At 40.5% G+C, this 15,789-nt stretch overlaps 1 protein-coding gene across 1 annotated transcript in view; it reads left to right on the top strand.

Moving 5' to 3' along the window:
• The window catches only part of LOC142009614 (dynein axonemal heavy chain 5-like), a 254,663-nt gene that overhangs the window by 98,123 nt on the left and 140,751 nt on the right, over positions 1–15,789 (top strand). The window contains exons 40-43 of the mRNA XM_074987917.1: positions 2,904–3,076; positions 4,078–4,256; positions 12,876–13,063; positions 14,324–14,518. Coding sequence (XP_074844018.1) covers positions 2,904–3,076; positions 4,078–4,256; positions 12,876–13,063; positions 14,324–14,518 — 735 coding nt within the window. The remainder of the gene's footprint in view (positions 1–2,903; positions 3,077–4,077; positions 4,257–12,875; positions 13,064–14,323; positions 14,519–15,789) is intronic.

The raw sequence follows: 15,789 nt of genomic DNA, 5'->3' as shown, positions 1-15,789 counted from the left end.
TAAAACAGAGGCTGAATTTTTGGCCCTACTGAAGTGATAGCTTTCCCATTGACTTTAATGGGGCCAGGGTCTCATAACGTACAACTTAAAAGTCCCATCCAGCAAACAGATCCACACACATAGATCTTTTCTCCCTTGTGGAATTCCATTGAAGTTTAAGAACTCCACACAGATGGAAGGGTGCACGTGTAAGTCAGGGAATGGTCCTGCTATTGAGGGGAACCTTCCTGGCTTCTTACACTTCCCTGGTGAAATGGGCCAGAGAAAGGATCTGACTCCGTGCTCCCACTTCCTTTACCCAGTGTCCTCCCTGACACCAAGGACTCCCTTTCATTCTCCTGTATGGCAGAGGCTGTGTCTGCTGGGCCCAGGATTCCTGGGGGCTCAATCCCCAAACTTGTTATGGTCACCTAGGGCAAGGGCTAGGGTGTCCCCACTCTGGCATCCTCTCTTCACATTGAACACTTCCCTGTCCCACTGATGATTACATGCAGTTCAAAGCAAATACACTTTATTAAACAAACAATCAATTAAAAAGAAAGAAAATAAGGAAAAATACATAAGATAATCTAAAAGCAAGTCTCACATTTCTTCCCTGGGTTTAACTCTGCTGTTAGTACTATCACGCATGAAAAAGTTAAAGGGAAAACACATTGCTGTATGACACATAGCCCTCACAAACATGTCTGTCAAATATCAGGACAGGTCACAGTCTGTTCCATGTAGGACCCAGGTTTCCTTCTCTGTGCGGCAGAGAAGCTGCAGGTCGGACACTTGCTGTGGATGGCAGGACTCTACTCCCCACCATCTGCCCCTGCTCAGTTTGGCCAGCAAGTCCTTTTGTTTGGTGAAGACCCCCTGTGCTGGGCTTTTACCCAGGGTCTCCCCTGTTGCTTGCTGCACCCAGCTTCAGCATGCTACAGTTCTAGCTCCAGTCTCGGCTGCGCTGCCTCCAGCTCCTGGACTGCTTCTTTGTCCCTTTATCTCTGTGGATGCAGCTCCACTCCCACCATGGGTCTGCCCTCTTGGCTGTGTCTCAAGGTCTCTGTCTGCCGTTCTCTCCTGCAGCATGGATCTGGTGATGGGCTGCGCCTCTCTATTTGGCCTGGCTCTACTCTCAGCTCAGCTCAGGCACATTTGTCTTCTTAGCTCCCCAATCAGTCAGACTCAAGCAGATCCGTCTCATGTACAGGATGGGAGTATCCTGGCTTCCTGACTCTCTCACTTGCCTGCCTTCCCTGTCAGTCAGGCTGATATGGGGCACTGGGCTTTTCCCCATTGTTTCTGGGTGTTGTGAGTCTCAGGATCTGGATTTCTCATGGAGCCTCCCCTTTCTTTCAGTACTGGGAGGTAGCCAGCCAAAAAAGAACCCCACTGAGTTTTAGTAAGGGGTTAATGGTTCCCCTACACATGTATGTGGATCAGTTTGCAGGGTCAGACCCAGAGACTGTCCTCTTTCCTTTTAAAAAGTATTATTAATATTCAGCACACAAGAACTATTTTTGCTAAGGGGAAAGCACTGTTGACCTTCCCTTGTGATCAGTGTTTCCTATAAGCCGTGTGCTTGTGCGGCCACTCAAGAGAGATTCATATGCCACCCAGCTGATTAGCAGAGTGCCCACAGCTAGATTTTTTGTTGCTATCTATGGTGTATGTTCGTACATGCCTCAGTACACATCAAATTATTCTGCACATGGATCGGAAAAAAAATCCTCACATGGATGGAAAATTTCAGCAGAAACATTGCCTGTGAATCAAAATTTAGGACTTTGCATCATTAGAGGTTTTTTAAAAAATATGTTCCTGTTGGGCATTAGATTAAGTTTTTTGATTTCCAGCCCTTGTTTCCACTTCCTGGTTTGGAGCAAGGGATGCTGGAAGATTAAAGAACCTGGGTTTCATGTATGTTGAGAAGGGGATTTAAACAATAGCTTAAATTTGTTTACTGGTTTATATTTAAAATGTTAAATTCATCAAACTCTTCCCTATGGTAAACAATACCAAAGCATGAACACTGAGTAAGAATCTGGAAGAGAAAAAAAAAAGGTTGAAGGAAACATACTGTATGCTGAGAGCAGTAATTCAGTGGGATACGTATTGTTTAAATGATTTATATAGTCTGCAGAGAAAAATACTAAATGAGTTTCTAAATAAGGATAGAAAAGTATAAAGAACTAATATTGATAGCTGGAAGTCAAACTGCCAAGTTTTCTATGTTCTTATGTTTCTTATGTTCTAATGTTTCTTATGTTCTATGATGCCTGAGGCTTTTTCTTGTCCCCATAATTTTTCATTAATTTTTATGAGTATTTGGATGTATATTTCATATCCGTTAATTCAATGTCAAGTATGACTGAAGTCTGCTCTATGGTAATCCTTTGGAAATTGGTTAATCCTGTTGTGGTTTTTTTCTGACCTGTGGATGGAATTGGAAGGTGGGCACTTCAAGATATGTTATTCCCCGCTCTCATATTTTTATTACAAAAATAAGTAGGAATCCTGGGGCACCCTAAAGATTAATAAATTTATTTGTGCATAAGCTCTCATGCTCTGGCATCTACTTTGCCATGTGCATGAAACAGAAACTTCAGTCTGGCAGATACGTATATACATGCAAGAATGAAAGTGTTACATTACAATGAAGAGAACCAGTACTAATGAGTAATGTAACACTCTCGTTCTTGCGTGTGTATATATACCAGCCAAACTGAAGTTTCCATTTCATGCATCTGACAAAGTGGGTTCCAGCCCACAAAAGCTTATGCACAAATACATTTGTTAATCTTTCAAGTACCACATGACTCTTCATTGTTTTTGCTGAAACAGACTGACACAGCTACCCCCATGAAATTTTTATCACAATATGTCTTATCTTCACTAATGGGTTGGTGCCTTTGTTCCAGGTACGCATGAATATTAAATCTCCATCTGACTTTGAATGGCAAAAACAGTCCAGGTTTTACTTTATTGAAGATGTGGACAAATGCATCATTCAAATCACTGATGTGGAGTTCAGCTACTGTAACGAATACTTAGGCTGTACAGACAGACTCGTTATAACTCCTTTAACTGACAGGTAATCTGAGGACTAGGGCTGTCAATTGCAGGTAATTCATGTGATTAACTCAAAACTTAACCACAATTTAAGAATTTAGTTGCGATTGATCAGTTTTAAGTGCACTGTTAAATGATAGAATGCCAACTGAAATTTATTAAACACTTTTGAATATTATATTTGAAAATGTAGAAAAACACAGATTAGACATTACAACACACAATACAAAGTGTCCAGTGTTCACTTTGTATTATTTTAATATAAATATTTGCAAAGTAAAATATAAAAGAAATAATATTTTTCATTTCACTTCATACAAGTATTATAGTATAATCTCTTTATTATAAAAGTGCAATTCACAAATGTAGATGTTCTTGTTACACAACAGCACTTGAACAGAAAACAATCTAAAACTTTAGCGCTGACAAGTCCACTCAGTCCTATTTCTGGCTCAGCCAACTGCTAAAACAAACACATTTACCTTTACATGGGACTACCCATTTCTTTATTTCTGAATTCACTTCTTCATTCTTCTTTCTGTGTTCATGGTAAAGAGATTACACTATAGTACTTGTGTTAGGGGAACTGAAAAATACTATTACTTTTGTTTTTATAGTGCAGATATTTCTAATAAAGTAACTATAAAATGGCCACTGTACACTTTTCATGCTGTGTTGTAAGTGAAATCGATAAACTTAAAAATGTAAAAAACATTCAAACATGTTTAAATAAATGGTAGTCTGTTATTAAGAGCACAATTAATCATGATTAATTTTTAATTTCCTGATAGTCATAAGTAGGAGAATAATATCCACTTGGGGAAAAAATCCTGCTTCCATGAGCAAAGGAAAACCAGGATTTGTCCCCTGGTACACGCCAATTTCTATGAACACCAATGGGAGTTACCAAGCGTGTAAATGGAAGAACATCCCTTTCCCCTCCCACCCCGTTTTGTGTAACAGTTGCTATGAATCAAACAAATAACAGAAAAAAAGTAATTGTACTTTCCAATCTGTCTGCAGATGTTACATTACATTGGCTCAGGCACTGGGAATGAGTATGGGTGGTGCGCCAGCAGGACCTGCAGGTACTGGGAAAACAGAAACAACTAAAGACATGGGCAAATGCCTGGGAAAATATGTTGTTGTCTTTAATTGTTCAGACCAAATGGACTACAGAGGCCTAGGTCGGATTTATAAGGGTAAGACCCTGTTCTGTTTGTTCATTTTAGCCATTAAAAGAAAATGCATTTCTATGTGGAGTGGTTTTGTGGCTGAGACTGAAAAAATAGAGTAATGTATTGCTAATGAGCTTTGTCTACAGCCAGCAGAATGAAGATGTGCAAAAGCATCATACTTAAAATTAGCTTGATGAGAAAATAAGAAAGCAGCACTACTTTTCTCAATGCTCTTTATTTCAGCTTCTGCCTGAAAAGCTCTATGGCTTAAAACTGTTATTTCCATCCTAGGGACCTGACCAGTGCTGAACCATAGAATTTTCTGACCCATGGAAGGTCAATATTGTCTTGCAGTATTAGTAACACTTCCCACTGCTTATTGGACATTTAGAAGACATTTATGGGTACATTAGAGGTAAATAACAGCATAGACCACAAAGCCAGGACTGGCAGCTGTAAACAAATTTTATGGGACCGTGGGAAACTTGGCCACACCCATGATAAATGGCTATCTGGCTAACTAAAATCATGCCAGACTATGGATGTTCCCAGACAAGAGAGATTAGAGAGATTGAATGTGTAACAGGTTACATGCCACATGTTTGAATAAAGAATATTAGAGTTAGGCACATTCATATTAAAAAGCATACTTCTATAAAGAATATGGGGGTGCAATGTCACATTCCTTATTTAAAGTTTTAAAAATTAGCAAAGTAGGCATGGATTATAATAGCAGATACTACAAGCTACTTTTCTTTTCTCACTTTCATTTAAAAACTTAATGAAATCATTAAGAATCTGAGTTAACCTTTTCAAATAAAGACTGAAAAGCTGAATGTTATGCCTGTCACAACTTTGTTAAATGGATTAGGAGAATTTCATTTTTTTGCATTTAAATAACCCACTCCAAATTATCTTCTGTGCTTTTGGCCCTCTCCGTAGGACCCCAGAGGAGCAGAGCTAGCCCTCTTCCCCTCTCCCTACCCTTCTTTCCTGTAAAAGAACAAGCAGTCCTGTAGCACCTTAAAGACTAACAAATTCACTTTCATAGGTAAGACTCACTTCCTGTGTCTTTTTATCCTTCTGGGTGGATGTGCTAATTGGCTCCTTATCTCACACACCCTATTATTTAATTACCTTAGATTTCAGTGGGGGCACTAATCAATGCTTTATTCACTCCCTTGGGACAATTGTCATGAGCCACTGTCAGAAGACAGCACACTGGGTTAGATGGACCTTTGGCCTAACCCAGTATGGCTGTTCTTATGTTCCTCTAGGGTTAACTGGTTCTTTTTTCCTACTCAGGTCTATGCTACATGTGCTCTAAAATATCCCTGTAATCCTTGGGAGTATGGCTGGAGTTGCTGGACCTGGGCCTAGCAATCAGCTTGTTCCTGCTCCAGGTCACCCACATGAGATGCAATCTACCATTCTCCTCTGTTGTGTCCCAAGACTTTTCCTGTGGAGATTCTAAGTCTTGCAAAGCAATCCAGAAAGACTGCTCTGCAGCTACTAACTTCTTACTAGCACTGGGGTCTGTCTCAGAAGGCTATATTGGCCTGCTCCAAAAAATGCCCCTGTGCCCTGTGCCTCCATTGTCTTTTTTTTCCCCTAACTTCCCGCTATGGTGTCTTATTCTTCCCTGGTATCAGGGGCAACTGGCACACTCACGTTTCTCCCCAAATTCTTATGGCATTTACTACTTAGCACTGAAGTGCGTTGTTGTGGCTCATTTTGGGTATTAGCTCTCAAGCAGTGTGGCATTCCCTTTTTCAGTTCTTGCTGCATGATACACTCTGTCTCACTCTCTCTCTTCATGCCTAGCCCAGCTCCTCTCCCAGCTGGGCTTCATCAGCTGTTACCCATTATCAGTCCCAACTCTTATCTGGGTACAGCCGGTCATGGGGTCAATTGGCCCCTTTTTCCTGCTCAGGCTTGCTCTGGGGTAGACCCCACAGCAAACTGTCCTTTTTTGCATGAGTGAAATTATTTTGCAATCACCTGTTTTCACTGGGAGTTGTGGAATGCTTAGTTCGTCTGAAAATCAGATCTTCCCATTCCTAGGCACTCTCAACTTTTCCAGCAGGTGGCATTACAAAACAAATGATTATTTCCTTCTATAGGGAAAAAAAAATCTGACCAGAACTGAATTTCAACATTATAAAGACAAAGTAATTTTAAGAAAATTTCATACACGGCTCACAGTAGTCATGGTGTCAATATTCTATCCAATAGCTAACACTTATGCTAAAGAATCGCATGCTTTATTTATTCCTGTTGTTTCCCCAAAGTCCATATATTTCAGTTAATTATCATTGCAGCAAAAATAGGGTTTAGAGTAGAACCTGGTAACTTGCAATAAAAGCATGTCAGTGAAAGCAGAAAACATGCAGGGCCAAATCCATCCCCAATGTAACTCAGTTGAGTGGTCTGGATCTTTGAAAACTCATCACATTCTCATTATTTACGCAGAGGAACAATATTTCAGAGAGGGATCCAATCCTGCACTGCTGAAGACACCTGAAGCTTTTGAATGCCTTTTAAATGGTTGGAAATGGATTTTTAGCTCTTTTAGTATCTTTGTCCCCCTGATGGAAGAATCTATTAAAATCTGTGCTTCATTATGGCAGTATGGTATCTGAAAATACTGTAATGTAAGAACTAGACTGAGTAAGGCTTGTGTAATATCCATAACTTCTCTTCATTCAGTGGATGAAAGGTATTAGTATTCACAGATGTTACTTGAAGCCAATTTAGGAAAAGATTAATGGTGCTACTGTTCACGCAGATCTGCAGTTCATGTGGAATCGGTGTATTGCTTACCCAGTGCTGAGGGTCAGAATTCTAGCGTTCCTCCTGTAAATCTGGAGGAACTCTGCCGACTGGAACTTTGCTGTTTTGTGCTAATCACTCTAATACCACATAAAGTCCACCTCTGCAAAGAGCGGTGCTCCTGGCAGCCCCATGCTAATGAGCAGTCTCACAATTGGAAATGGCTGCTCATTAGCATAATTGCATGGCTAATTAGCATAGCTGCGCAAGTTCTCACTGCGGACAGAGGCTGTTGCTGGCAGTAAACAAGTCATGTAGACGTGCCTCTGCTGGCTAAAACCCCCTCTGTCACCAGTCCCTTATCCCTGAAAAATTTGACCAGTGCCAGATGAGAGAGTTTGCCAGGTCACAGGAGGTCAACATTGTCTAGCACATTACCAACACTTCCACTGCTTACTGGCTCTTAGAAGACATTTAGGGGTAAATTAGAGCTAAATTACATCACAGAACGCTGAGAGCCAGGACTGGTGGCTATAAACAAACTTTATGCAACCATGGAAAACTTGGCCATGACCATGATAAGTGGTCGTTCAGCTAGCTAAACTGTGCCAGATTATGGATCTTGCTGCATAAGTGAGTTCCTGATTAGACAGGCTCAACCTGTAATTCCTTTTATCTTCTTCCTGGTCTGGTGCTATTATAGCATGCAAGAATTGAAAAGTTATTTGGCAGTTTGTAATAGGTTTTGATGTATTTGCGACTCAAGGCAGAAAAAAGAGAAATCATGTTAGGAGAAAAGAGGTGGGAGAACCTCTGAGAGGAAATGGGGAAGACTGGGAATAAAGCAAGGAACTCAGCAGAGGCCGGGGGGAATGAGATTAGCAAAAATAATGACAGAGTTAACAGAAGAGGGAGAAAGGAGAAGACAGATTGCAAAACAGGAGAAGGAGAATGAAAATGAAGGAATTAGCAAAAGACAAAATGAAACAAAAGGGAGAGTCAGAAGGTGGCAAGAGAACAAAATGATACACCAGCAGCTTGCTTATTGTTTCATGGTACACGTGCACGCAATAGTTTAACTACTTTTTGGAACTGTATACTAAATATCACAGTCAACAGCAATTTTTTTTCAGAATTTCTGCTCCTGAGGGCTTGGAGAAGGTCATTTTAAAGAGATTTAATATATGACATTCTAAGAGAAAGCATTTAACTTCCCAAAAAACCCCAACCTTGTGCCTATTCTGCCAAAGATCGTAACAGGAATCAGGAAACTGCATCTCATTGGTTTCTTATCAACTAAACCACTGATATTCTCAGTCTGAGTGTGGATAAGACATTAGACCTCACTCGGATACAGGGCTCTGCTGGTTCTCCATTGATAGAGTGCATTTGTATTAATTGCATTGTTCACTTGGAATTCCCCTCCCCATTCTCCCATTTATAATGGTGGTCAGACAGAACCTTTAATCAGGACTGCTTAACACAATAGATTTTTTATATTAATTGTTACTCAAATAGAGGCCAGAGGAGAGAGACAGCATTATTTATTTTCCATGCTAGTGCATGATATTATTTATGTTGCTGTATATGGTTCTTTAACATAATTCAGTTACTCTGTAAAGGTCTGTGCTGTTGTATTTACTTGTAAAGAATCAATAAAATAACCACTAAAACTGTAAAATAACCATTTTCATGTGTTCACAAGAGCCAAATAGGAAAAAAGAATTCATCCAAACAAAGCAATGAAGTGGATTCATCTCTATGGTCCCACAATTTACATCAGTGCCTCACCATTAAGATTAATAGAATTTTCCTGTCATAAAATTAGTCCAGTAATGTAGACAGTTGGTTTGCCACACCATTTAAAAAGCCACCACATTAGAAAAGAGTTAAGCTTTCACATGGAAAACCTAAAGGAGAGACGATGAAAGTACTGGATTATCTTCCTTCACTGGATCTGCACATGGTGAAGACCCTCCATGCCAAGATCTCCCCTCTCTGCCCAGAAGGAGGCTGAGCTACTCTTTGATATAATTTTCTTTCATTGCAACCCCCTGCACACATGTGAACCTGAAGGAGGCCTGAAATTACAAACCCAGAGGGAGAAACCTGGGTGGGCCAGCCCATCATCACATGCCCAGGTTTGCAGGGAAACCTTGAAAGAGGTAATAGAGCCTCATACTGTAGTCCCTTTACTGCAGTCTCTCTCCCTCTGGAGCCTGAGGGACTACTGTAGCAAGGATGAATCCCTGGAAGCACAGCTGACAATGTGAGAAGGAGCAGCCTGCTGGGTGGGGCCCAGAGTTGTAGAAGCATCAGGCTTTCATGTAAGTCTGACGTGTGGCCTTTTAGCTGAGAGGTCAATTTCTCTTCTCTGTGGTATGCTGCGATGAAACAGACCCAAAGATTTCTTCCCACGGAGTTGCCCAGTACAGTTAAGACAAGAGGGATGGTCTCACTCAAAGAATGCAATTTACATACAGTCTATGTTAACATATTGTGTGTATGTAAATTCATGTACACAAAGAACTGGATATTTTCTGTTTCTTGGAATTCTCGGGAGGAAACAACTGCAAAAATCTATAAAATCAGTTCTGGGTTTATTTTGCCTGTGCTGGAAACATTGGCATGAAAAATCTAAGGACCCTGTACATACTTTCTGTCAAAATCACAGAGCCGGACATATGCTTTACTGATAAAGGTTTGTATGGGGAGGAGCAGGAAGGTTTTCTGACATGTTTAACTGTATTTGTCCTAGCCAGTTATAAGGCTGAGTTTTATTTCAGTTAAGTTGTTCTTCAAAGTTGAAGTGAAGTTAAAATAGGTTCTTAATTAATAAAGTAAATAATGGTCTGCCAAAGCCCATCTAATCGTATTTCATCATAGATTTGACTAATATATATGCGTGTGACCTGTTTTCTATGCCCCAGGTAATCTGGGTCAAGTTAGACCTAAAGTCTGCAGCTGGTCCCAAGATTCTTCAGTGCTTTGGTGTGTCAGATAAGAAATTCTGAAGCAATTTTATTCAATTTTAAAAGGAAGAGCTTAAAACAATTAAATACAAATAGGAAATATATATTCAGTATAAAACAGCTGTGCATGTTATTTTGATATTAAATTCCATTTTCTTTCTACTGTCTCAACATTAATACACTGCACATTTCTGTACTAACACTGGGGAGTCATGTAGTATCGTAAAGATGAACAGATTTATTTGGCATAAGCTTTTGTGGGTAAAAATTGTTTGGTCAAATGCATGATTCCAGAATCTGACAAAGCGGTTTTGCCCATGAAAGCTTATACCCAAATAAATCTATTAGTCTTTAAGTTGCCCCAGGATTCCTCAGAGTTTTTATCTGCAGAAACAACCATGGCTATCCCCAATTTCTGTACTGTCAGTGAGTGACTGTATAAAATGTACTTGGGGATGAAGCTTGAAGTTTTGGCAGATGGGTTGGGGTATTTTGAATTTTAGACATTTGAGGTTTTCAGAGGCAGCTTGGCAATTTGGGATAAGCATATTTCTGCAAAAGGTATTGATGGGGAAGTAGTTAACTGAGTTAACATTTAGGCCCCAGTTCAGGAAAGTATTTAAGTACTTAAGCATGCTTATGCACATACTTAGCTTGAACACGTGCTTAAGCACCTGCCTGAATAGAAATACTCTCCTATGTTTAGTTTTATATAGTAAATTTTATATTTCATTGTTAGCTACCCCCTAAGATGAATAGGACGTCTCACAGCTCTCCAATATTGTTTCAAACTCTCTGCAAGAAGACAGTTCTACACAGATTGAGATTTGGTTTCTATTTGTAAATTTTTTCATAGCAATAAAGACTAGGAAAAAAGTATGAAAATGTAGATTCCAGGGGACAGTTGCATGGCAAGGGCTGAATAATATGGCATCTATATGGTAACTGAGAAAGAAAAAATGCTAAATATGACATGCAGAATCATGGCATACAAAGGGCCATGTCTGTTTTCTTCCTATAATGTTTGCATGTTAGCAAATTCTTTACATGGAACATACTATATAAAGAATATAAAATAATGGTATATTAAAGAATTTGCTACAAGTATTCTTTCATGCAGAATAGCCCCCCTCTGTATTTTCCCTCCTTGGTTATTATAAAAGTTGTCTCTCTGGCCTCTCTGTTTCTCATCTCTTCCCTCCTCAGTTTGCCCAAAAGGAAGCCACCAATGTTATCTCCTTCAAACCTCTTGACCCCTCCCCCACCCACCTTAAGGCTGTGTCTACACTGGCACAAATCTTTGAAATAGCCATGCTAATGGCCATTTCAAAGATTACTAATGAGGTGCTGAATTGAATATTCAGAGCCTCATTAGCCTTAGAACGCTTCTGGCCACGGTGCTTCGAAAGCGCCTCTTTTGAACGCCCGCAGCTCGGTGCGGCTACATGGGGGTCCTTTTTGAAAGGACCCCACACATTTCAAAATCCCCTTATTCCGCTCAGCTGAACTTCATTAGTAAACGCCCAACACCCTACTTACCATCCTCCCTTTGAAGGAGGGTGGTAGTGTAGACAAGCCCCCAGTGTAATACCTTCCTCCTTGCCCTCCTCTGTACTTGGAGTGGCCTCCCAATCTGTCATTACTGGGGTGGGCCATATTGTGCTCCAAACTACTATCTTGGTCAAATCTTGATGTCTCTTCTGTGTCCATGGAGGTTCTTTCTGCAAAGGAATAGGGGAGACAAGCAAGGTTTAGAAAGCCTGCACAGAGGCTGTCTCACAGGCGCCAGCCACTGAGGTCTGCTTAATCCAAGTGCAATAAGGTTTGGAGCTGGGCTCTTAGAGGAGAAGAGACAAGTACTGATAGTAACCTTTCCTGTAGTAGCAGAAGAGCTACTGCAGCACCTTAATTGACACTCCATAAACTTGGGAGAATTCCTTTGCTCCTCCGTAACTCTACAAGCCTCATGACTTGGACTTGATGCAGAAATGGAGGGATTTGACTTTCTTAAAAGCACACCTTGCTCCAAGACACCATGCCACAAGTTCACTCCACTGCCTGTTGTATGCATTAGTTGTAATGGTCTGTGACTTCAGATTGTGTGTTCTTCAGGAGGAGAACTTGATTTCCATTCAGTTCTTGCTGTGTACATTGATTGCTATAAAAAAAGCTGATTATTGTTGTTGTGTATTCAGGAGCACATATATAGATGTGGTCCCAAGGTTTATTTCAAGCTGTCCTCCTCAAACGCAAGTTCATCAAGACTGTTTGTGGACCCCTTGCACTATTAGGTCTTTGTGCATGGTAAGGGGCTGTAGGCCTTTATTTTGCCCATATGTGCCCTGGATTTGATAATGGAGCCATGAAAGCATAGGATTCCCTGCAAAGGTTTTCACACACCGGTGTCATTAAGGAATGTTTCTCTGTGTGGTTCTAATGGGTTGGCTGGTTTATGTTGAGTTTTCCCTCCTCATGTTACTGTATTATCACATTCTCTTAGGGCATGTCTTCACCCCAGGGAAGATCGACCCCGCCATGGCTGAGCTTCTGGAGTTTGATTTCGTGTGCCTAGTGTGCCTATGCTAAATCAAACTTAAGAGGGTGCCTGTGTTGGTGCCTCCCCTCATTAGGAGTAAGGGAAGTTGACAGGAGTGAGTGCTTCCATTGACCTCCCTTATTAGAGAAAGTGGAGAAGTCCAAATGAAGGAATACTGATGCTGGCTATGTAATTAATGTAGCTGGAACTGTGTCCCTTAATTCAATCTTCCACTGTAGGGTAGATCTGCCCTTAGTTTTTCTCATGCTACATTATATATTTAAAATGTCCTGTACTTAATGTATAGCCTAATGTATTTCATTTAACACAGTTCTTTTGGTTTCCCCTCTCATTTTCTCATAGGTTTGGCCCAATCGGGAGCGTGGGGTTGCTTTGATGAATTTAATCGCATTGAACTTCCTGTTCTCTCAGTAGCTGCTCAGCAGATCTATATTGTACTTCAGTGTAAGAAAAATAAGAAGCCTCAGTTCATCTTTACGGACGGTGATGTTGTTGACATGGACAGAGAATTTGGCATATTTCTGACCATGGTATGTGTGTGTGAATCAAAGAATCAAATGTAGGATCCTACCACATTCAGGGCAATTAAAAATGTGTCGCAGACCATGTCTCCTCTTTCTATCATCTGTGCTACGCACATGCTATTTTGAAATAACTTCAAAAGAGTGAATTCATTATTTTGAAGTTGGTAACCCACAAAGGCTGTGTCTACACTGGCAAGTTCTTTCAGAAAATCTGCCCATTTTTCCAAAGAACACGTGGCACTTCTACCCACAAAAAGTGCTCTTTTGATCCAAAATCGAAAGAATGAGGCTCTTCTTCCGGAAGCCGTCTTCCACTCCTGAATCAGGAACAGCACCTCCTTTTGATAGCTTCTTTTGAAAAAAAGTGCACGTAGACACTCCACAGGCCCTTTTTTCAAAAGAGTAATCCTCATGGCACTGGATTTTTCAATCCCTGGCCCATTCTTTCAAAAGAGCAAGGGCTGTGTGGACGCTCTCTATGGAAAGAATGGATCGAGTTTTTGATCCGCCTTTGTGTGTGTGGATGTGGTCTGTCAAAAGAAGATTTTCTCAGAAGAGGCCTTCCGGAAGAGATTCTTTGGAAAGATAGGTGTGATGTAGATGTTGCCAAAGTGAGAGGATAATGCTTCTGTCAAATTTGCTACAAAATAGGCGCTATTAGGACATGGAATAGCACTTTTTCCAAAATAAACCATAATGGGCTCCTCTGGCACTATTTCAAAATAAAGCTGTGTTTCCAGAAATGCTGTTTTGAAATAGCCGGATGCTATTTCAAAGTACATTTTGTGAGTAGTTGTGTTCTTTGGAAAGAAGGTATTTTGAAATAACTGTTTTAAAATATCTTATTTCGAAATAGGGTTGCAGTGTAGCCTTAGCTGGAGAGAGGAGCATAAAGGTGGCCTAAACACTTTTGCATCCCTCTCTCCACAGCTGTGCAGAGTGCTCCTCAGTCATCACTGAAGAGCGATTGTTTGAAATTTATATTTACTTTTAAAAATATTAATATTACTATGATTTGCCAAAGCAACAGATTTATTGGACATTCCTGGGAAATCAGAACATGGTTGTGATATTACATCGGGCATGAGCTGCAGTATTTTAGTATTTTAGACAAAAATGGATAACAGTGTGTGAGTGCTGTACACTCTGGTTGTCATGTTCCAGCTCTCACTCCTGTATTTATATCAAGTAATATCTAGAAAAAATACAGCCTCTGCTCATGCTGTGGATAAGTAAGAATTTATAATTTTGCACCCTGTCTTTCAGAACCCTGGTTATGCAGGACGACAGGAACTTCCAGAAAATCTTAAGGTTCAGTTTCGTACAGTAGCAATGATGGTGCCTGACCGTGGTATTATTATGAGAGTCAAGCTGGCAAGTGCAGGTTTCCGAGACAATCAGCTACTCAGTCGAAAATTTTACACCCTCTACAAACTTTGCGAAGAACAGTTATCTAAACAGGTGAAACAAACATTTGTGTAGGAGTAAGCCACTACCATAAGGGACACTGAGCACTTTTTGTGTGGATTACTAACTACTTTGAAGTTGAGTAAGCCAAAGATTTTGGTTAGTTTCACACTCTGAATGCATTAGCAACTGATTCTTAAATAATCATGTTATTCTAATTTCAAAGTACTTCACCCAGTAACAGAAGCTTGTTGATTTAGTACGGGAGGGGTTGTTTTGTTTCATTCTTTAATTAAAGCCTGAAGTGATGAAATATCGGGGACAGTTTGCAGATATATTAGTAGCAGTCACATTTTTCGGCTATTGTTCTTAAAAACTTTCCCTCTTTCTGAAATTAGTTACTTGCTGCAAAAGTGTGTGTGTGTGTGTGTGTGTGTGAGAGAGAGAGAGAGAGAGAGAGAGAGAGAGAGAGAGATTGTATGCCAACAGGAGAGATCTCTCCCACCAGCATAAACCAACTAGACAGGCAGGTATTACAGTGGGGCCTCTGCAGTGGTGCAGCGGTGCTGCCTTAATGTCTGTAGTGTAGACCTAGCCCTAGTTTGTGCTTTGCCATCCTGTTCACATTGCCTATCTTTGGATACCCCTTTAAGAGCCCCTAGAGTGCATCCAGGTCAGAAAACTCAGAATTCAGTAACTTCTGTGCCTCTGTTGGCATTTAAATCTCTCTCATTGGATAAAATATGTTTCTGATAATGCTTAGCAGGACGTGCTGTACATAGGAATGTGATTTCTGGACATTGTAAAATTAGTTAAAATTCATAAAATGCAATACCCATTTTCAACCCCTTTTTTGCATTCCTCCATTTCTATCCTGTGGTATCTCCATTGGCTTCAGTGGCATTGTCTTGCATACATCTTGAGCAAGCTGGGGGCGTGAATCACACCCATCGTTTCAGAGGAAAGAAGTGTAGAGTTTGGGAAGTGTTTCTCTCCCCATGTGTTAACTCTTCCATCCCCAGCTCTGCCCCCAGACTCTATTAAATGCCTGGCCTCATTATTTCTGACATTAGTCTGATTATTTGCTTCAGGTTAATTTCATTCAGAGAGGAGTTCTCTGGTGCAGATTGATTTTCTGCAGGGCGCTGTCAGCTGCTAACTTCCCTGTAATGTTGCCAGAGGGTCTGCCTTGTCTGTGAACATGGTTTTTGAGCCAATATGCATTCCCGTGTATTGATCCAACATCAGTGTTAACAATTTGCATATTGCTTATGATCCCATATCACCAGTCCAGCCATCTGTCCATTTTTTATTTACAGCAGGCC

This window comes from Carettochelys insculpta, chromosome 2 (assembly GCF_033958435.1).
Source record: "Carettochelys insculpta isolate YL-2023 chromosome 2, ASM3395843v1, whole genome shotgun sequence".
In the NCBI taxonomy this organism is placed as follows: domain Eukaryota; kingdom Metazoa; phylum Chordata; order Testudines; family Carettochelyidae; genus Carettochelys; species Carettochelys insculpta.
This window is presented reverse-complemented; position numbering and strand designations above follow the sequence as displayed.